This window comes from Grammomys surdaster, unplaced genomic scaffold (assembly GCF_004785775.1).
Source record: "Grammomys surdaster isolate TR1022 unplaced genomic scaffold, NIH_TR_1.0 125833, whole genome shotgun sequence".
Taxonomy (NCBI): domain Eukaryota; kingdom Metazoa; phylum Chordata; class Mammalia; order Rodentia; family Muridae; genus Grammomys; species Grammomys surdaster.
In genome coordinates, this window is record NW_021620661.1 from 553,706 (window position 1) to 576,299 (window position 22,594).

General features: G+C 42.1%; 1 protein-coding gene across 1 annotated transcript in view; it reads left to right on the top strand.

Annotated features, from left to right (window-relative positions):
* The window catches only part of Col4a4 (collagen type IV alpha 4 chain), a 125,117-nt gene that overhangs the window by 66,160 nt on the left and 36,363 nt on the right, over positions 1-22,594 (top strand). The window contains exons 19-31 of the mRNA XM_028789422.1: positions 791-895; positions 4,904-5,068; positions 8,282-8,371; positions 10,374-10,537; positions 13,329-13,401; positions 14,385-14,491; positions 15,056-15,239; positions 16,558-16,626; positions 18,563-18,670; positions 19,471-19,689; positions 20,455-20,616; positions 21,403-21,573; positions 22,149-22,292. Of these exons, the coding sequence (XP_028645255.1) occupies positions 791-895; positions 4,904-5,068; positions 8,282-8,371; positions 10,374-10,537; positions 13,329-13,401; positions 14,385-14,491; positions 15,056-15,239; positions 16,558-16,626; positions 18,563-18,670; positions 19,471-19,689; positions 20,455-20,616; positions 21,403-21,573; positions 22,149-22,292 (1,761 nt within the window). The remainder of the gene's footprint in view (positions 1-790; positions 896-4,903; positions 5,069-8,281; positions 8,372-10,373; positions 10,538-13,328; positions 13,402-14,384; positions 14,492-15,055; positions 15,240-16,557; positions 16,627-18,562; positions 18,671-19,470; positions 19,690-20,454; positions 20,617-21,402; positions 21,574-22,148; positions 22,293-22,594) is intronic.

Genomic DNA, 22,594 nt, shown 5'->3' on the forward strand with positions numbered 1-22,594 from the left:
CTATCTCTATCTCTATCTCTATCTCTATCTCTATCTCTATCTCTATCTCTCTCGTTCTCCTTCTCCCTGTCTCTCCCCCTTCCCTCCCCACCTCCTCCTCTCTCTCAGGATTTCTCTCAGAAATCCTCTCAGACAGAATTTCTTTGTGTAGCCCCAGCTATCCTGGAACTTGCTTTGTAGTCCAGACTGGCCTTGAACTCAGAGATCCACCTGCCTCTACCTACTGAGTGTGGGATTAAAATTGTGCCCACCACCACTGCTCAGCCTGGCCTTACTGCCCCCCCCCCAAGACTCAGTAACCTCCCAAACCAGTGACAACAAACAAAGCTGGACTCTTCACACTCATGAGGGACACTTCAGCTTCAAGCCATAACAGTTACTGAGATGTTGCTCTAATGCAGAGAGAATCTTGCATCCTGGTTCATGTCCCATTGACATATGACATCAAATTTTATTTTAGAATGTAAATATGTGGTGGGGTTTTACTATTTAAACTTCCAGAAAGTAGCCTTTCTTTAACCATTCAGGAGGGGTGTGTGAGGTCATTTGACTAAGGTCTCCCAAGATGCCTGTAAAAGGAGAAGCCAAATCAACGTCAGAGAACTATGCTCAAGGCTTGTGTGTTTGCAGAGGAGTCAGAGGGGCTCTAGTCTGACATATTTCGTTTAAAGTGTGTAAAGAAACTGCCAAAGTGTCTCCTATTTGGACTTTACCCAGACTCATAAAGATTCCTGAGTTTCAAGATGTGTGTATACATTTGTCTTATTACATCTGTTGTTACCTTTGTCAGGTGCTCCAGGGGACCCAGGACCCCCTGGCCACTATGGAGAGATTGGAGATGTTGGACTACTGGGTCCTCCAGGGCCCCCAGGCAGACCAGGAGAAAGTTGTCCAGGTATGAATGTATCATGTGTTACAGTGGATTTCCTGCATTGTGCCTATGCATACCAGCTGTAATCCTCAATTCTAGCTGATCAAGAGGTGTCCTTAAGAGTGTTTATAATGGATAGCTTCCTGTGTCCTCTCCAGGCCCCCAGTGTTAAGCTCGCTTGTCATAGCAATAGCCCTGGGTTTCTAATGTGTTCTTATTCAAACTAACCATGGGAAGGAATATAAGTTCCCTTTTGCACATGTATGCACACACACACACACATGCACACACACACACATACACACACACGTACTCACACTATCTCCATCAATCAGAACTGTCATGAAGCAAGCCTTTGTTTCATAGGCCTTCCATCAGATTTGCTCTTGCAGAAAAGATTTGGAACTTCTGCTAGGACTGAAGTATTTACTTAGTTGTACTATTGTTCTGGAAGATTCTCTCAGTTGATATCTACTTGCAAAATTCCATCCATCTACCCAGGTCCTCCTAATATTCTATGTGAGATGCATGAATAAACATAATGATTTTAAAAACCTTAGATACAGCCTTACTTAAGGTGAAGGCTCTTCCTCCTCCACTCAAAGAAAAAGGGAATCAAGGAAAGCTTAGGTCATTTGACAGAAGCCTAGGGTCTTGTGGGCATTAGGACTAAGGAACCCTTTGGGAGCTGGTCAATACTCCAATGAGATCAGGAATAGAGGCGTGAAGCCTTTTTCTATTCTGTGAACCCAGAAGGATGGACTTGAGTAAACCTTTTGCCCAGCTGTATCTCTTGTATTTACCCAAGAAGTGTAAGAACTTTGGTAAGCTACTCAATCACTAGCTGTCAAATTCTTGTTCACTTCACAAATCTAGCTCCTTCCTTTTTCAGGGTCTGACAACAGCAATGCCAGCAAGCCTTGTCTAGATCAGTCAGACAGAAGGAGGCTGTAATCGGAGTTTAAAAGACCCAGGATTATATAAGCTAGGGAAAATATTCTCTTGGTCAGAAAACATTGAACTCCTGTCATAGCCTTCTCCACTGGGGCTTGTTTATTATAAAATCATATCTCCAGTGGATTGAAATCAAAACCCACTAGGAACAACATATTCAAATATACAGGGATGCTCTTAATTCCTTTTGGAAAATAAATTAATCCTATGTTTGGAAGATGGCTCAGTCAGGAAATTGCTTCTAACACTAGCAAGAGGGCCTGAGTTCAATCCCCAGATCCCACCCTGGTGTGGAGATGCACTCTTAGAATCCCAGAGCAGGTGAGGCAGAGACAGGCAGATTCCTGGGTTCACTGGCCAGACAACCTTGCCAAATTGATGAGTTCCAGCCCAATGAGGGACTCTATTTCATAAAAGACGGGCACATCCTGTGGCTGAGCTCTGGCTTCCACAGGCATACACACATACCTGCACATGAGTCCCCTCACTTGAGTACACAGAGACACATAGTCACACAAATCCAGTTAATCCAGTGGCTTTTGAATCTGAATACGGGCCATAGTGTGTTCATATTTCATTATACAAGTGTACACACATATTCACACTGGTTAAACTTCAGACTTCACAGGATCATTTTTGGGACATGACATGCCCTATTTTCTTTTCTACTCTTTTACTCTGAAAAACAAACAAACAAACAAACAAACAATCAAGTTAATGCTAGCCCACTTAATTGACTCTGTGTGATTCTGTTGGGTGGCCAGGCTACATGTGTCATATATTCTAGCTCACTGCCTCTGTTGAAGAGGGTTGGGTACTGCTCCTGGTATGGGACAAAGTAACAGGTAGTACCTGGGTTATCCAGCAACTGTGAAGGATCCTGGCAGATCTCAGGAAGGGCAGGAAGATCGATGACATCCAAGTCACAGAGAAATTTTCCTTTGGCGTCAGTATACCAGTGTATAAGGACTCTGTTTTCTTTAGCAGTTACCCACTTTATCTTGCATGGGATGAGTGGGGTTCAGAGTCAGACACTTGCAATTGGATCAAGCCTTGTTAGAGTATAGTGGAAGACAGTGAACTATCTACTACAACATTCTAGTTACCACACTCTACAAACTATGTTACCCTGGGCATTTACTGTGCCTCTCTGTACCTCGGTTTTCCCACCTATAAGATGGGGTCTTGTTAGGATTGGAAGATGTGGTATGTGTACAGGATTTAGGATCCAACCTGACGGGCAGTAAAGAATTAGTGTGCGAGCTGTTATTACTACTACTGATGCTATCTGCGCCTGCTCTGCCATAGAGGTACATAGTGGAGAGATCACTGCAATCCAGCAGATGAACACAATAGCACACACAGTCATTATTTGTGTGTGTGTGCGTGTGCATGCCTGAAAGCCTTTTTAAAAGTGACCTCTCCTACATAGGTGATAAAGAGAGCAGATATTTTATCCAATAGATTTGCTAATAGGTTTGTTTGGATTAATTTAGTGAGTTAGGAGGATAGAACGATTGAAGAATAGAATACTTTCAAATAAGTGAAATATATTGGTCCCAGTAATCCTAAAGAATGGGGGAGAGATAAGAAAACGTGGTCCCCAGTTCCTGTGGGCTTCCACTTGCAGCTTCTTTCAAAGGCAGCGGTGCCCTTTGATATACAGGATAATCAAGCTTTAAAAGATTTTTATCATTTATTTTTAAGAGAGAGAGAGTGTGTGTGTGTGTGTGCACATGCACGTGCATGCACGTGTGTGTGAACCAATGCTCTCCGAAGCCAGAAGAAGGTCTTTGGCCCCCTGGATCTGGAGTTATAGACGTTGATGAGCCACTTGATGTGGGTTCTAGGAACTAAACTCTGGTCATTTGGAAGAGCATCCAGTGTTCTAAAACACTGAGTCATGTCTCTTGTCTCAAGTTTATTATTATTATTATTGTTGTTGTTGTTGTTGTTGTTGTTATTACTTTCTATATCCTGCTCTTCTTTTTCTTTAATACAATTTGCTCAGATTATTCTAGCATGGCTCCTGCTGTCTAACTAGCAATCAGCCTTGTGAAAAAGCAGGGCTTTTGGTCTGTTTTTTATTTGGTGATACACTCTATGTAGCCCAGGCCAGCCTCAATCTGTGATCCTTCTGTCTGCATTTCCCAAGCCCCTCCTCCTTTCTCTCCCTCTGAAGTTTGTTGACTTCCCCTTGACCTAAAATTGTGTTTGTGTAATGCATACAACCCAGTGTCCTGCACACAGCCAGATGATTACCACAATCTAGTGAATTAACTCACTGGCCACGCCTGCACCCTCATTATTGGCTTGTGTGCATGTGTGTCTGCATGTGTATAGAAGGAGGATTTTATTTAAGATCTCTCTTCTTAGAAGCGGGGAAGGTGGTAGGGGAGGTATGGGAGGAGGAGGTGACTGGGAGGAAGGCAGTGAGCTACATATCATGTGAATAAGTTAAAAAAACATAAATGAATGCAATAGAAATTTAGAAGATTAAAAAAAGGAAATTGAAGAATATAGTATAATGTGAAAAGATACCATGATCATGGATTGGAAGAATTAGTATTGCCAAAAATCTCTATACTTCCTTAAGAAATCTAAAAGCTTAATATAAGTGTCATCAAATTTCCAATGACATTTTTCTGTGAAGGGAAGGACCTGGTAGACATAACATTGAGTAAAGTAGCCCAGATATGGGAAAATGAAAGGTCTCTCCTCTTAGCGACTTCCAGTATGCAGTGGCTTGTTCACTGCTATCTGCATACTGTACAGTAGACCTCCAGGATTTATTCAGCTCACTGGAAACTCTGTCCCCTGGTTCAACACCTCCATATTCCTCACTTCCTTCCTCCCCTGCAACTGCCATTCTGCTCTACAGTCTATGAGTCTGACAATGTTAGAGTCCACATGTATGTGAGGTCACAGGGTGCTTTTTTGTCTCTGTGTCTGGGGCTGGTTTCACTAGGTGTGATGTCCAGTTCCAGCCATTTTCCTCTAAGTGTGCTGATTGTAACTTCTACCAAAACGTATACTCTTGAGAACATGGGTAATTTCCACCCTTAATTGTCCTTGTAGGCATGATGGGACCTCGTGGGCCACCAGGGGTTCCAGGTCCTCCAGGATTTCCAGGGGAAGCTGGTGTCCCTGGAAGACTCTACTGTGTCCCAGGAGAACCTGGGAAGCCAGGACTACCGGGCCTGCCTGGAGCTCCAGGACCACAGGGCCCCCCTGGATCAGATGGTAAAATGTTCCTCCTTTATTGTCATTAGCTCTATGCTGCAATTCACACTTACAGGTTCATTCAGAAAGTATGGTTTTCTAAATACTTAAAAACTTACATAATATTTCATCAGTCAGGTTAGTCCTATTAAAATTCTTCTTATAAATATGAAAAATGATATTGAACTATCAATTAAAATATGTGCAATTTATTGCGAGTTCATGAATTGATAGATTCTTGTTTTGTCAACATAGTTTTTGATTTTTTAAAAAATTTTTGGACTTACATATGGGCTTGGTTCAAAAGTCAAACTGTTTTTAAGGCTCATTCTTCAAAGAGATGCGAGGCTGTGTCTTCTGTTCTGTCCTCCTCAGGGACAGCTGTCTTCACAGATGTAGTTGGATCCTTGGATACATTGTCATCCAGCACATGTGTATTTCTGTTACTAAACTTTTTGCCTTGCTCATTGGCTTTTGGCTCCTACAGAGTGACCGTCGTTCACCACACCCCATTCTATGTGCACATCTTTCTATTCCCACTGCCTCCTGGGAGTGATACTCTCATAATTTGGGTTATGGAAATATTCAGTGTTTCCATAAAATGGTATAAAAGTGCTACCCACAGGTTTTGCCTATAGTAGTACATTTATTATTAATTTTTATAGCAACATTTGGTAAATTGTCCTTTGTGTGTGTGTCCTTCTGTGTTTGACTGGCTTTCAATTTAGTTATTTGAAATTAACCTCAAAGCTCCCAGAGTTTTGTATCTGTCATCATTGTATACTCTAACTCATAAATAGATTTACAATGTTACTTGTTTTGTTTTGTTTTCTGAAACCTTCTTTCCTTATGTAGCCCTGGCTGTCCTGGAACTCACTCTGTAGACCAGGTTAGCCTCCAACTCAAAGATCTGCCTGCCTCTGCCTCCCAAGTGCTGGGATTAAAGGCATGCACCACCATTGCCTTGCATAAGTGTTATTTTTAAAACAAATGTTTCCTGGAGCTTTTTGACTTTTCAAATTAGCAATGCTGCACTTTTGGCTTACTGCTGACATACTAGGTGTTTTTTATTCATTGTCATTTTTTAAATTACTCTTATAACATCTGGTACCACTTAAACACACTATATGGAAAAAAGGATAAGAAAAATGTACATGTGATTGATGTCCTTGGCCTCCCTTCCGCTTCGGCTTTACATGCTCTGCCCCTCCCCCCATAGTAACTCCCTTTTCTTTTCATATCTCATGTATTCCTTTGTCCACTCCATGCCTTCCTTTAAAGCAGTGGTTCTCAACCTTCCTAATGCTGAGACCCTTTAATACAGTTTCGCATGTTGTGGTGACTCCTAACCATAAAGTTATTTCATTGCTACTTCATAACTGTAATTTTGATACTGTTATGAATTGTGATGTAAGTATCTGATATGCAGGATATCTGATGGGTGAGCCTTGTAGAATGGTCATTGGCCCTGAAAGAACTGCTGCCTTTAAGCCTCTTCCCCCCACCCCTCTCTGTTTCTTGATGTTTCTCCTCACTAGAATACACATGTTTAACCTTTAAGAAGCTAGAATCTACACAGGAGACTAAAACAGCACATTTGTCTTTCTGAGCCTGCATTTCCTTGGTATTATAGTTTCTAGTTCCATCCATTTGACTGCAGATCTCATGATTTCATTGTCCTTAAACATGGAATAAAATCTCATTGGATATATAAACCACATGTTCACGATCCATTTGTGTGTTGATAGACATGTAGGCTGGTTCTGTAGTTGGTAATATGGAAAGAGTAGAATAAACCTGAGTTTATTGTTATTCCCTCTGTATCTCTCTGGCGATTTCCTTTCTACCAGTTATATTTCTTTTAATTGTCTACTGCCACACTAGACTTCCAGAAAAAAAAAATAGAAATACTAGAGGAAAACCAGGGGATCACACTTATCTGAAAATATCTTTGTTCTACTGGATTGTCTGATGGATAGCTTAGCTGAGCATAAAGCCCTGGGTTGGATATCTTTCTTCTCAGGATTTCATTTTCTAGCCTCCAGTGAGAGCACTGAAAACTTTTGTATGGTTTCAGTGCCTGGTCTTATGTTTGAAATCTATTTCTATTTTGGAATTATTTTTTTTTTTACAATTTTCATCAACTCTGTCTTCCAGCAGAATTTATAGATTTCTTCCTGCCATAATTCCTGTGTGTATTTTTATTTCTGAAAGTTCAGTTGGTGCTGTTGTTTTCTTCTGGTGTTTCTTTTTGCAGCAACCTGTTTACTTTTCAGTGTGAAGTAGTTCTCTCTATTTTAATTACGTCATTTTTTTAAACAGTATTTTTCTTGAAACTCTTTTGTTTACTCCAGGTTTTTGAAGGGTTATTTTATTTTTCTGCTACAATTTTTTGAGACAGGTCTTCCCATATAACTATTTCATTATCAATCCATTTCTTTAGCCTCACTGGCATTTTTTAATGCAAGCTCCAGGGGAGATTCTGGTGTGAAACTTGGTTCTTATTTTCTTTTTTAAATTTTTCTCTTGTCATTTTCCACTGATACTTGATCTTTAAGGTCTACTGGAATTGTTTTTTTAACCTTCTATTGCTGTTGGTATTTTACAGTCTTTTATCCCTCGGAAATTTCAGGAGACTGTAGATTGTATCATATGAGTTTATCTGTCATCTTTAACTAGATCTCTCAAAATTTTTGCTTTTGCAAGCTATGTTGTGTATTTTCTTCATTATCTGGTAATTGGTAAATCAAGGAGAAAAAAAAACATTCATTGCCCTATACTGACTCTGGCTTCTGTTGATCATGATTTATTTTGCTTTTCTATTTGTTATTGACATCTAATGTGTTATTCTGGAGCTCGCTAACTTAGGGCTGACATTAAGGATGACTTCATCAATGATGGTGGTAGAAATATGTTGTTACAATTGCATTGTCGATATGTGTAGAAAGAAAGGGAGAGTGGGAGGGAGGAAAGGATGGAGAAAGGAAAAGGAAGAAGAAGAGGGGGAAGGAGGGATTGAGAGAGAGAGAGGGAAGGAGAGAGAGAAGGAGGGAGGGAGGGAAGAAGGGAGGGAGGGAGGGAGAGAGGGAACTGGCAAATAGGAAGTCATGAAATAAAACATGGGGCAGAGACAGGAAACAGTAGGAAGAGACAACAAGTGCCCTCACTGGTGTCCTCTGGGAGACTTGAACTAAGTCATGTGATTCTGTCTGCCAACTCCTTGCCTCTAAACAGTGATATATTGTCGCCCTGGGCTCCCTGGACCAATGGGAGAAAAGGGAAAAATGGGGCCCCCAGGAAGAAGAGGAGCCAAAGGAGCAAAAGGCAAGTATGCACGCAAGATGAAATGTATACACAGCAGCCACATATAGAGGGCCAGGTGGGGGTGTCTATGGGAAGGACATCCTGCCATGACATTATCACTCATCCCTGTTACTCCCTTGAGGACTGCATGTCACTGTGTGTTGTAGTATGAGTAAGTCTCCACAGCTCACATTCTTCTGTCAGAGTAAAGCTTCATGCCCTTTGTCATTCATGACCCACTTTTAGTTGAGACTTTTTTTGTGCAGCTTCAAGTGTATGGGTATATAAAATAGGCATGCATATCCAACCTCAACAGATAATAAACAATCGAGAAATTGGTTTCAAAATAATTCTTTAATACACATAGTATTATTTATTAAATATGTAAACAAGTTTGCATATGAATGAGGTAGAAATGTTTATTTTTATGTAAAGAATTAAATCTAGGCTGAATGTTTAATGCTACAAGATGTAGATCATCTTCACTGATTTTTTTTAAGAGTAAAGCAATGTTTCGAATATTATGATCAGTGCTGAGAACATTGCTTTGCATAAATACAAAGCCTAAAACTACAGAAGTATATTTAGGCTCATTTTAGGAAAGTCTGTCCTAATCCCAAGCTAAAATTTATTTGCAACTTTTTAAGAACTCAAGTCAGAAACTCTAAAGGAATTTTTAAAGTTAAACATTTTAACATAACCTAATCCAAAGATGCATCAATTGAATATTTAGATGCTGAGGTGTGATGGTAAGAGGATAGTAAAAGGCCTTCTCTGCATAACGAAACCACTGTGTTTGTGAAAGAGGAGAATGTTTGTGGATACTGTAGCAACACTGCAATTCCCACCACAGGACACAGAGGAATCTGAGATGAGGGACTTCAGGCAGCATGCATTGGTGTTGTGTCATGGCATGCAAAGTGCACGTGTTGTGTGTTTAGAAAAATGCCACAGTGAAGTCATGAGATCCAGCATGGGTGAGCGCCGGCATAGACATCTTGGACTCACTTTGGATTATTTTTATCATTGCCTTTCGCCATTATAATTTTTTTGTGACCTTCCATATTTGGTCATACAATCTCATATAGGGTTGATGCCACCAGTTTATAAAAGCAGGGTTTTAGAGTATAAAGGCCACACATTTTTTTCCTCAGGGGGCAAATTTGTTCACAAAGTCGTCTGTGAAGACCAGGCTTTATTGGTGTTTTAATGGAGCCTTTCTCTGTGGATCTCATGCTTTCTGGACTCACCAAATGCCTGTGGCTATGTCTCTCCTCTCTAGCTTGTCAGAGCCTTTTGGACAACTGAGTCAGACAGTATGAGAGCATGGACACAAATCAATTTGACTTTCCCAAACTTTCTTTTTCAGGCTTAAAGTCTTGATCATTAGGGAATGTTTTGTAGTGAATTAGCACTTGTGATGTAACCAATTCATGCATTGGGTTTCTTTGATTATTAAGGGTCATGCTATAATTAATTTATCTATACATTTAATGTAATTGACTTATTTTTGTTTCCTCAGTAATCGATAAAAAAGAATCATCAGAACTATATGTTAGCTTTGGGAGTTTAAAGCACAATATATGTGACTCTGTTCACTTGGAAAGTGTGTGCCGATCCCACCTAGACCATGTGACAGACGAATCCACACTTTGCCCAAAGCGTCATTTCAGCCTTCATGGACAATGCTCTCACCCAACATAGCTATACAATCTACCACTCTACCCCACTGCATGGAGTACTCCAGCCTCTTGTCACATGGTCTCCTCTCACGTAGACTGTGCCACAGACTCCCATCCTGCCATGTGTCCTACTCTAGGCCCTGCTTTATTCCATACAGACCATGCTGCAGACTCTATTCTGTCACATGGTACACTCCAGCCACATATCACATGGTCTCTGTTTTCTGTGACAAGAATTGTATACTTCAGATCTTCTCTGGTCAACCTAATTTTTTGTAGTTAAGAGCTTACCAGGGATTTTGTTAGGAACTATGTAAAGCTGACTTTATTTCTCTGTCTAGGAAATGAGGGACTCTGTATCTGTCCACCTGGTCCCATGGGACCCCCTGGTCCCCCAGGACCTCCTGGAAGACAAGGAAGTAAAGGAGACTTGGGGTTTCCTGGTTGGCATGGAGAAAAGGGTGATCCAGGCCAGCCTGGTGCTGAAGGACCTCCAGGGCCACCAGTAAGTAGCTTCTACTGATCATAATCTCTCCAGTTAAACAAGACAGACACAGAGAGAACTTAGTGTGCCTCTTTCTAACTTTATGTGTTATACATTTTATGTTTTGAACCTATATGCATCTTAATTACCAAACACTTTCGTGTATCCATCCATCCATCCATCCAACCATCTATCCATCCATCCACCCATTCTTTATTCATTCATTTATTTAAGTAATTACTATTTATTAAATGTCTACTATGTCTCAGGCATGATTCTAAGTTTCTAGGGATGCAACAGGGACCAGAATAACATGTGAAGTTCTGAAGCATTGGAAAAGACCCAGACTTTATAGTAAACAAGTTAGTAACTATACAGTATTGCTATACTGCTATGGCAAAAGGCCATAGTCATATGGGGAGACTTGAGTGGACAAAGTGAATAAGAGTCAGCACAGGAGTTCCCAGGTTTCATTCCCAGTGCACATGTACACACATACATACACACACACACACACACACACACACACACACACACATACACATATACACATGCACACACGGACACACATAAACATACACACACACACGCATGCACACACACACACGATGACCAGCAGTTAGGAAAGGCTTCGGAACTTGGGGCTTTGCAGGTGGGTCAGGCTTGAACCTTCTAAAAGGACATGAACAGCCTGGGGAGTCTTCTGAAGAGAGAGGTAAGACTCTAATATTCACTTTAGATGAATCACCAGTAACTCTGTGGAGATGAGACCATAGGCAAGGGAGGACACATGATGATTAAGTGGAAGGTAGCCGAATGAAGAGGCAGTGTTGTGTGGTAAGAGGAAGTCAGCTCTAGACAAAATTTGACAGGAGAACCCAAGGATTGGCTAGTAGGTCAGATACACAATACAAGGGAAATTGAAGTTGACATGGAACTATGTCCTTTGTCTGAGCCACTGGAGGAAGGCAGTTGCCTTTGATTAAGATGCAGACTCTGGGAAGACGGGCATTCAGTGGGAAATAGCACAGAACTCTTTGAGACATTTTAGGGTTGAGTGATAATTAGACAAACAAAATAAAGTGCCAAGAGTCTGAGGGCTGATAGTTAACTCAAGGACTCAGAGGCGAGGACTAGGCTGGAGGTTGGGAAAGCAGCTTAATTGGAGTCTATGTGATGTTTGATGTTGTGGAAGAGATGGGTGTGAGGAAGTTACAGACAGACTCAGACACAGAATGAAGATATCAGAATCACTCTGTCCAAAAGGTCCTTGAACTGAATGAAAGAATCCCTTGCTGTGGTGACCTAGATGAACTATAACCCACAGTCAAAGATTCCTGAGACGCCAGTCCACATGAAATCTATCCATCACAATACGGTGCTTACTTGCTGACGCACAGCTTTCCATCTGTCTGATCCCTTCAAATCACATCACTGCTCCCAGGAGTCCTCCCCTGGACTCTGGAGACAGCCTGCTTGTTCCTCTGTGCTGGGGTGGCCTGTGACTCAATTCTGAATTTCCCAAATCATTCTCCCTCTCTCCTAAAAGAATCAAATGAAAATGAAATTCTGATCTTCAGTGACAGTGATAAGTCGGCTCTCCAGCTTTACCCTACCCTCAGCATGCCCGCAAATCTGGCCCAGCAGGACATTTAAAGGCTAGAGCTCAGAGCGATCAATCCTTAATGCATGAGTAGGGTGCAAGCATGCTAAAATTATGTTGCGCTTTATATATTATAGCTCATTTTATAAAATCTAATTTTTAGGTTGCTACTTAATCTTTTTAGTGACTCTAAGATATTGTTGTGACTTTCTGTTTAGTTGCTTCCCAGGGCTAATGTTTTTGCATTGTGGATGACTAGATTGCTCACAGCCAGGTATTATTAATTCAGTTGTTCTAGGACTCATTGGGTTGACTATATTTCTGATGTCCTCTCTCTCTATTACATTCATCAGACTGTGCTTAGAGATGGGGACCAGGAAACACCATGGAGGGAAAAATTCTTATTTCCCTTCCTCTTTCTTATCAAGTTCCATTAGCACCACTGTATTCCCTGACCGCTTTCCCCTCCTTCAGCTCCGTGGAAGCTTCTATGTTACCCACCCTCTTTTCCGCTCTCATTTTCACAGATCAAAGGCTAAAGTCATTTAAAATAGCATTGATGATGACACATATTTATTTAGGATGCAATTTTACTTAAGACTCATGGTGAGGTTGCATTTCAATATAGAATTCTCATGTATCATTTCCCCAGCTTTTAAAAAAGATTTATTTTTCAAAAAATTGTATGTGTATTCATGAGTACCTGCATGTATGTATGCACATCACACACATGTATGTATGTGAATCCTGTGCATGCCTGGAGCATGTAGAGGTTAGAAGAGGAAGTCAGTCCCCTGGAACTGGAGTTACAAGGACTTCAGAGTCACTATGTGGGTGCTGCGGGCTGTCAAGTGTTCTCTCCAAAACCAGCAAGTGCTCTAAGCACTGAGCCGTCTCTCCAGCCCCTCTCCATGAGACCTTAGCCATGGGGAACTGCTCAGGGAAAAGAGGCATTGATACATTGCTGCTAACCCAGATACAAACTTTCCATCGATCTTAGAACCAAGAACTTGTGGTTTTTATGCAACAGAAACCACAGGAAGGTTCTGGAAGGCAGTAAAGGGATAAAACAAAGATTTTCAAGTCAGAATCTTTGAGCAGAGATTTAGAGAAGAAGAGAAGGTGTTAGATGGACGAGAATATAAATGACTTCTGCCCTGTCAGAATTAATCTAATGCACTGTTCTTGTTATTATTTTTATTTACCAAGGGAAGACCCGGTGCCATGGGGCCCTCTGGTCACAAAGGGGCAAAGGGCGACAGGGTTGTATCAAGAGTGAAAGGTGAGTGCCCGATGACTTAGCCCTCTGACATTTTGTGAATGATCTACGGGCATCCACTTGCATTGATTTCCCCTGTGACTGCAGATTAATTGTATATAATTTAGGATTGTTGAGATTGCCTAAAAAAGTATTTCCTGCCCTTCATAGAATGGTATGTCTATTAAGCACTAAATCTCCTGACTCTTATTTGAAATCGTAAATGTTCCTTTAGTGACATATTCAAAATCTTCATTGTGGTGAACTTGCCTCTGAAGCAGAACCTCTCTTCACTTGCCTTCTTCTGCCTTGTCATGTCCTCTATTAATCAATGGCATTTGAATTGCAAGTAACATATGCTTATCTGGGAGTTGTTTAGGGGAATAATATAGTTTATTGACCTACTGGACGAAACATGAAAATCTAGGTGCAGGGTTCACATTGGGACTAGCAGGTCTATGGTCTGGCACAACATCATGACACTGTCTTCATATCCTCATCTCCATTGGTCTGTGCCCAGTTGCTCTCACAAGTCTGACGAAATTCTCTGGCTACATGCCCCAGGACTACCATGTGTGAGACTGCTCTGAGTCCTTGAAATCAGAGGTGCCATGTCAGTGGTAGCAGAGGAATCACTTTAGAAAGAACTGTGTAGCTTAGGGCAAGAATCTAATGGCTAACTCCCTCATCCACTAAGACTAGGGTTAGAATGTTCACATCCTGTCACTGAGGCAGAAAGTTTCCATGACCCATCCCTCCACAGGTCACCTCTTTGCTAAAATGGGAGGAGCAGCATTTCCCAAGTAAAGAGAGACAGTAGTTTTTGCAGCTGCCTTTCTGCCCTTTGTTTTTGTAACGGTTTGGGTAACTTTGGGCAAGCAAGTCACTCAGGAATCTCGGCCAACCTTCAGAGCAAAAAGCCATTATTCTTATCCGGGATCCTTTCCTCTCTTCTCTTTCACTCCCTATGTATAAGAGCTTACAAGGCTTTTGCCTCCTTTTCCCAGGGCAAAAAGGAGAAAGAGGGCTGGACGGGCCACCAGGATTTCAGGGGCCACATGGACAAGACGGTCGGGACGGACATCCTGGAGAAAGAGGGGATCCTGGGCCGAGAGTATGTAGAGTTATGCTATAGAATTTAATTTTCTGATATGTTCATACAAACAAGACAGGCAACAGTAGGTCAGACTCACACACAGTAGGGATAAAGATTCATTGTATTTGTATTTTTACCCACAGACACAGAGGGTGGTGAAACAAATCTGGCTGGGTACCTTCTCATAAGGACAAAAGAAGCTGATTTCATAAAAAAAAAAAACCAAAAAAACAAAAAACTTCATTTGAGTTTTTCATTTGTGTGTGGATCTACCAATTGAATTAATTATTTTGTACTTTATATCTGATGTTAGTGGCTCTATACGTAAGTTTGTATCCTGTACCTAAGGTATAGTACAATTCACTTCCTGTGTTTGAGGCATAGCATGATACATCCATATCCGATATATGTATGTAAGTGTTCCAAGTATGTATGTAAAATATTAGGAAAAATTTAAATGAACTCTTTTAAGTCAGACTTCCTGCAGCTGTTTTTTAAAATCGGGGAGTTTAAACATGTAGACTTCCTTGAGTTCATGGGCTTTGAAAGATCAATAATTGACATGTGACCTAACATTCCCAGGGGGACCACAAGGATGCAGCCCCGGGTGAGAGAGGGCTTCCAGGACTGCCAGGCCCTCCAGGCAAAACAGGACCAGCAGGGCCTCCAGGCCTGGGATTTCCAGGCCCACCAGGAGAGAGAGGCCTACCAGGAGAGCCTGGGCACCCAGGCATGAGAGGCTTTGATGGCATGAAGGGACAAAAAGGTACTTTTGGATATTTGCATGGGATGATATTACTTGAAATCATGAACACTGCAGTGCATTTCTGCTGAGCACAGAGATCACATGTGGCAGGCAGGCTAAATGAATTCATCCAGGTGCCGTGGAAAGCTTGCAGGGTGTCCATCAACCAAAAGCTTTTTTAGCACAACCAATCTTTAGAGTGAGTCCACAGAACGCTACTCTCTGCTGCTTCGTTTGTTTGACATGTCCAAAGTGCTTTTTATTCATTTCTCACTATCCACTCCTAAAGTCCAACTGTATTTAAAGCATTCCTATGCATCCAAAGTACAATTAGTTTCACAATCTTTTGACATAATGTGAATATACTTTAATAAAAGATACACTAGTATTTCATTTATCAAAATAGTATCCATGGAAACACATTTGTAAGCATTTCGGGGAGAGGAAAAATGATGGCATTTTAAGCATATTTGACAGACATATAAACTTCAAAAAAATTACTTTCAGGGTTATGACAGAACAAGGTTTAATTTAAGTTTTTTCTTTGGTAACATGTATTATACCTTGGGCTACAGCGTTAATTTTGAAGTTTGAAGATAAAATACTGTCTTTGGCTCTTGTTTTGACAACACATAAAGACAAATACTTTTATATTTTATAGGAAGTAACTTTGTAATTTAGAAAAGTGTAACATCACTTTTCTTTATCTCTCTCTCATTTTAGTTTGAAAGTACATGAATTAATAACTGTGAGGTATTGTTATAAAAATGGAACTTTTGATTTTCATAGGACATGAGCTCTCAGAGGGACAAGCTTTGAATCACTTTACCAGTTAGACTGGCGACAACAGTACCTTCATTGCTGAGTCATTGAAAAAACAAGACACAATGAAACCTATGGACCTGCCCCATAGAGCTCAAAATGGCTGTTACTGATACCCAACCTAGTCTCCTCATTTGCGCAGCTCCCTAGTGTCCAAACTAAGAGCAAAACTAGCTTAACTTAGTACCAAGTGTCATGGCTTCCCCACGATCTATGAACATTTTCTCTTCATTCCATCAGAATCTGTGGGCCTACAAACTACCATTTGTACTAATAATTTACATTTTCCCAGTTTATTAGAACGATGGTTTTTAGACTCTGGCTATTCTTATAACTGCTTGTAACTATTCTGACAGCTGAGATTCAGGGTTAAGCACAGATCCAGAAAGTTTATCTAATGATGCTTGGGGATTTTTCTTCTGTTGATCTCTAACGCACCATATGGAAGTCGGCATAGAGACTTGTGTCCATTTGGTGCAAGCAGTTATCTAAATGTGGCTTTTCTGTTTCTCCCCAGGTGACTCCATTCCGAGTAATGCAACCTACCCAGGAAGACCAGGTCTGCCAGGTTTTGATGGACCTCCAGGTATCACCATGCAAAGGTTTTGCCTTACACACTTCCCAGAGATTAAAAAATAAGAAGAAGAAAAAGAAAAAAAAAACCCAAGAAGATAGATAAGCTCACAGCAGACCCTCGAATCCAGGATACCTCTAAGATTAGTATAAAAACTTGAGGGACAGGAGACTGGGGACAGCCTTACAGTCACGAGCTCTCAGGCCTTCCCTACTTGTCTTGAATCCCTTTCATGGACTTTTCCAGACTCCGAATGCCTTTGTTTGATCACCTATCAGTTCATATGTCTGGCCTTGAGAATCCTAAAGCTATGTCCTTTATCTCTTCATGTGTACCAAGAGTGAAAATGTCACCCTCCTGTGGACTGTCCCTTCCAAGAAGGACAAGTTCTGACTAGACAGAGTCTAAAAAGTGCCTCTGTATCAATGTCTCTGAATACACATTCATGCATCTATTCCATTTGAGTTAATCCCTGGTGTTTAGCCAAATTAAACCCCAAATCTATAGCAACTTCTTTAAAGTTAATTTAAATTAACTTAGTGCTAGCACGGTTAGTAAACATGGCTCTCCTGGTCAACACAAGGATAGAAAGGGCTGGGAAGATTGCTCAGTCAGTAAGATTCCTGCTGTGGAAGCATAAAGAGAACCTGAGCTCAGATCGCCAGCACCCGTGCAAAGAGCTGACCTATACAATGTATATGTGTAATCCCAGGACTGGGGAGGTGGACACAAAGGATCTTGGGAACTCTAGGAAACCAGTCTAGCTGAATCTGGGAGAAAGAAAGGGTGGGAAGTTACGTGGGAAGGAGCTGAGAGACACTGCAGGAAGTGTAACTGATCAGAATATTCTGTATGAGAAAATTATTTTCAATAAAAAAGAACCAATAAATAAACAGGTAATAAATAAATAAATAAATAAATAAATAAAAGGAATGAGAGAGGAGGTTGACATTGCTCTCTGGCCTCTGTACTCATGGTTGCAAACAGGACACACACATGACACACTATGTACAGGATGAGTTATGTGCTGCTGTCTTCTGGAACCATTGTATCCATCATGGGGTTTCCAAGTAGTGTTGGAGTTTCAGTGAGCTGTAAACACACACTTGTTTTCTCTCTTGTGACCCTGAAGAACAGTGGGGGCTCAACTGATCCACAGCAGTGTGTCTTAGGGTGACCCTGGTCTTAGGTTAGGTTCAGATCAGTCTTATTGCAGAGCCAGGGTGTGCCCTTTGCATGGGATTTCAGGAATGTAAGAGGGCAGGACTGCTGTCCTCACCCCTCAGATTGCAATGTGCTGTTCATATCTCACTGGCCCAAGCAGTTTCTCTTTTATAACTATATTCATATATATGGATGCATATATATGAATAAATATATATATATATATCGCATTGCAAAATAAAATCCCATTGCATAAAGAATAACTAGGCTTATGGGGTTGTATTTCAGACATGCCACAGAAGGCACTAATATTTAATGAATGGTGGTGTATGCGTGAAAAACTGCCAGAAGTACTTCACAGTATAGATTATACGAAAAACCACTCTGATACATTTATCTGGAGCAATGACTGCAGAATGCTTCTGTAAACCACACTGAAAAACTTCTGGAGGACAGAGAAGAAAGGGTTTATTCAGTTCACACTTCCAGATCACAGTCCATCATCGGAGGAAGTTGGGACTGGAACTCAAGCATGACTAGAACCCGGAGGCAGGAGCTGATGCAAAGCCATGGAGGGCTGCTGCTTACCGGCTTGTTTCCCGTGGCTTGCCCAGCCTCCTTTCTTATAGAACCCTGGCTAGTTGTCCTGGAAAAATTTTTACTTCCATAAAATCGACATACTCCAAAAGACAATTAACACAGACATTTCAAAATCCCCTTTTCTGTTATTCCTACTGGTTTGTTTCTGCATTGTTGAATCTTTGGTTTATTTGTTCTTACTTAGGTCTGAAGGGGTTTCCAGGACCCCCGGGGGCTCCTGGTATGAGATGTCCAGATGGACGGAAAGGCCAGCGGGGCAAACCAGGAATGTCTGGAATTCCGGGCCCACCTGGTAAGTGAAAGCTTTTCTCTGCCTTGGGAGCACCTGCATCAGGAACTTGTGCATATTCTTAAAGCTGGACACCATTAAGAAAATGGCTAGAGGATCTGAAGATAATGGAAGAATGGTTCTCTGGATAGACTGGGGGACACAGACTCTCAGCTATGTTGTGACAACTTGCAGAGGAAGATATGCAACTGAGGCTCCTTCCCCAGGGAAAGCCTTTGCTGTTGGCTGTCACAAGTTCACTGTGTGGTTGAAAGCACTCAGTCCAGAGTAGTGTCTGTCAGATGAAAACAGTGGTCCCGGGTCTGGTCAGAGTGGAACCCAGCTGCAATCCCAGAACACCAGATGTGGAGGCAGGAGAATCACCTTGAGTTTTAGGCCATCCTGAAATATGTACTACAGGCAGCTTGAGTTACACAGTGAGACGCTGTCTCAAAAATACAAATAAATAAATGTAAAAATAAATTTTTAAAGGGAGGATGGCAACATGGCCCAGTGAGTAAAACTTGCTTGCCACCAAGCCTGATGACTTGAGTTCCATCTCTGAAAGACCCACAAGTTGTCCTCTGGCCTCCAGGTGTGCACCTGCCTGCCTCCACAAATAAATAAAATTATACAGATAAGACAGCAATAATAACAAAGCAATTGCTGTCACTAATAGTGTGGCAAAAAGCAGTATTACCTATGGAGTCTCTGAAGTAATTGAAATGTTACTTATTAAGTGTCTCTTAAGAGTGCTTATAGTTTTCAAAATATTGCCAGACCTATATTTGCACATGTAGCAGTTTGTTATTGTTGTTAAATAGGTTTTCGTGGTGAAATGGGAGATCCAGGCATCAAAGGTGAAAAGGGGGCCTCCCCTATTGGACCCCCAGGCCCACCTGGGTCTCCTGGAATGGATGGCCAGAAAGGAATCCCGGGAGACCCTGCATTTGGTGACCCAGGACCCCCTGGAGAGAGGGGTCTTCCAGGAGCACCCGGCATGAAAGGACAGAAAGGTTACCCAGGATGCCCAGGGGCTGGAGGTATGAGGTCTTTGTTCTCACCTTGTTGTAGGATGTCTGCTCAGCTTTGGCTCAATCCAAAAGGAATGCTTTGTGCTTTAGGCATTGAGTGCATGTACATCTCATGTTCTCAAATGCACTGATGACATCGGATGATCCTGTATCTGCTGTGTCACCCATGTGCTTTACTGCTTGCTTGCAAACATAAGGCTACAGTGGCTCAGTCCACTCTGTTCTATCCAGGCTATGTGTTTGCTCCCAAAGCCACCAACAGCAAGGGCTGGTCAACCTGTCACTGATGTTGTCAAGCTATTGCAGTTAGCACAGACTGTGTGAGGTCTAGCCACTCAGGGCCTTAGCAGTGAGGCTTGGGGCTTAGCAGGCTTTATGACAGTCCAAAAGAAATCTGGAAAGATAATTGGCAAGCCCTCCCACCAAATGCACATTCATGCAGCACATGCCGGGAACATCTTATATTACTGTGTGTAATTCTGCTGCAGAGGTGGAGGATGGGAGAATTAGGAAAGCCTGTGGTCTCTTGTTTGCCTAGGCAACGTCTTTGTCATCTGAATGCTTATCAAGCAGCCCATATATCAAGGTGTGGCTTCTCACACTCACTTGGATCTGTATCTCAGATACGGAAATCCTTTCCAAGGGTTGTTAGTTCATGGAGCCCAGAGTCAGAATCAAATGGTTTATTTCTAGAGTTGACATGTATGAGGGATGTGATAGGCCATCTCTACAGTGTTAGCTCATGAAGGTGCCAAATGCATCTTATCATTTCAGGCCCACCTGGCACCCCTGGATCTCCAGGTCTCAAAGGTCCCAAAGGCAGAGAGGGAAGTCCTGGGTTTCCAGGGATCCCAGGCTCCCCTGGCCATTCCTGTGAAAGAGGTGCTCCAGGGATCCCAGGACAGCCAGGACTTCCTGGACCTCCAGGTGATCCAGGTAAGCGCCAGCAGGTGTCAAAACATGAAGTGCCTTGGTGTTCTCTACTAATAGTCAGGAAGCTTACCTCCTGTTCATGTATGGATGGATGTCCGAAGAAGCATGCGTACCAAGTCTAAGTCAAAGAACCTCCTCTTCCTCCTCTTCTCCCTCCTCCTCCTCTTCTTTCTTAATCATACTCTTCCTCTTTATTTTCTTCTTCCTCCCTCCACCACTTTCTCTCCCTCTCTCCCTTCCTTCCTTCCTTCCTTCCTTCCTTCCTTCCTTCCTTCCTTCCTTCCTTCCTCCCTCCCTCCCTCCCTCCTTCCCTCCCTCCCTCCCTTCCTTTGTTCCTTTCCTTCCTTTCCTTCTTTCTTCCTTTGTTTTTTTCCTTATTTCTTCTCCTCCTCCTCTTCTTCCTCTTCTCCCTCCTTCTCTTCTTTTCTTCTTCTTTTCCTCCTTCTCTTCCTCTCCTTCTTTCCCCTCTTCCTCCTCTTCTCTTTCAAGACCACACATAAGTACAATTTTGGGTTTTCATCTCTAAAGAACAGCAAACTGTATAATCTTCACTCATTCTTACAAAGGGTAACTATTCAGATGACCTGCCTTCCTTTGTATAAAGCATTCAGAGAAATATATTCTTAGCCAAATGAAAAGTTGCTCCTGACACTTTAGATGATGAATATTATTTTGTTCTTGTTTAAAGTGTCACAGTTACATAGTTTAAGCTCTCTAGAATATGTTTTTCCTGTGACTGCTTGAAGAAATTTTTAAGTTTTCATACCTAATTGTTGTACTATGTCTCAGGAGTCCCAGGTTGGAAAGGCCAGCCAGGAGACATGGGGCCCTCTGGACCGGCTGGGATGAAGGGCCTCCCCGGTCTCCCAGGCCTACCAGGAGCCGATGGTCTCCAAGGGCCTCCTGGGATTCCAGGCCCCATTGGGGAAGAGGGACCACCTAGTCTTCCAGGCCTAAAGGGTGAGTATTGCTCTTCCAGTCATTCTCCCAGTTTTACAAACTCAAAATCAACTGTCAGACCAAACTGGTTAGGTAAGACTTATACTAATATAACATCCTGTTTAGCCAGACTGTGCACTCCCTTCCGGATGTATCCTTTCTTATCTGTGTCATCCTTTCTAGTGGCAGAATATTGTGTCAGTTAATTGGCAAAAGCCTTGGGTTCACAGCACTAGGACACCTCAGCTCACAGGACCAGTCAGCACCGATGATATCATTAGGTCAGGACTAACATGTTTCACTTTGGATGGACCTCCGCTTCTATCCCTTCTCTTGGTTCTGTTGAAATATAGGATGAGTTCAGGATCCCCAAAACATCAACACTTACATGTTAGGTCAGTAGGATGAGAAATGGGAGTGGTCAGGGGTGGGGGCAGGAACACAGCTATTTAAGACCATAGTCAGGTTCCAAATGGTAACTCGCTTTCAGCATAAAGTGTTAGGCAGGGATTTGTATCACGGAATGACCAGGAATGTGAAAGAAACACGCTAGCCTTAAAGTGCTTCCCTAAAACTTCATGTTCTCATTTTGTCAGGACTCCCAGGGATGCCTGGCTTCCCTGGCTTTCCAGGAGAGAGAGGAAAGTCAGGCCCAGATGGAGAACCTGGAAGAAAGGGAGATGTTGGAGAGAAAGGCTGGCCTGGCTTGCAGGGAGACCTGGGAGAGAGAGGTGCCAAAGGCAAGTGGTTTTAACAACGCAGAGGGGCTGCGTGAGCTTGTTCCCTGTATGTAATCCAATGCTATTCATACGTCTCTGGATTTCTTTAGTTCTGTAATGTCATAGGAATTTATTTTTCTTGCCATTTCATCTTACTGCATGGAACTAAGGTAAATGAATCACTCTGTTGTTGAGACGTGAACAAGCGCTCCACAATGCAAATCCTTGATTTGTAGACATAGGACTTCCGAGACCTTGCTCAGCTGGTGGTGAATACCTGTAAAGAATGCCGCAGGCTTTGGGGGCCCATGTGGCCTCTGCTA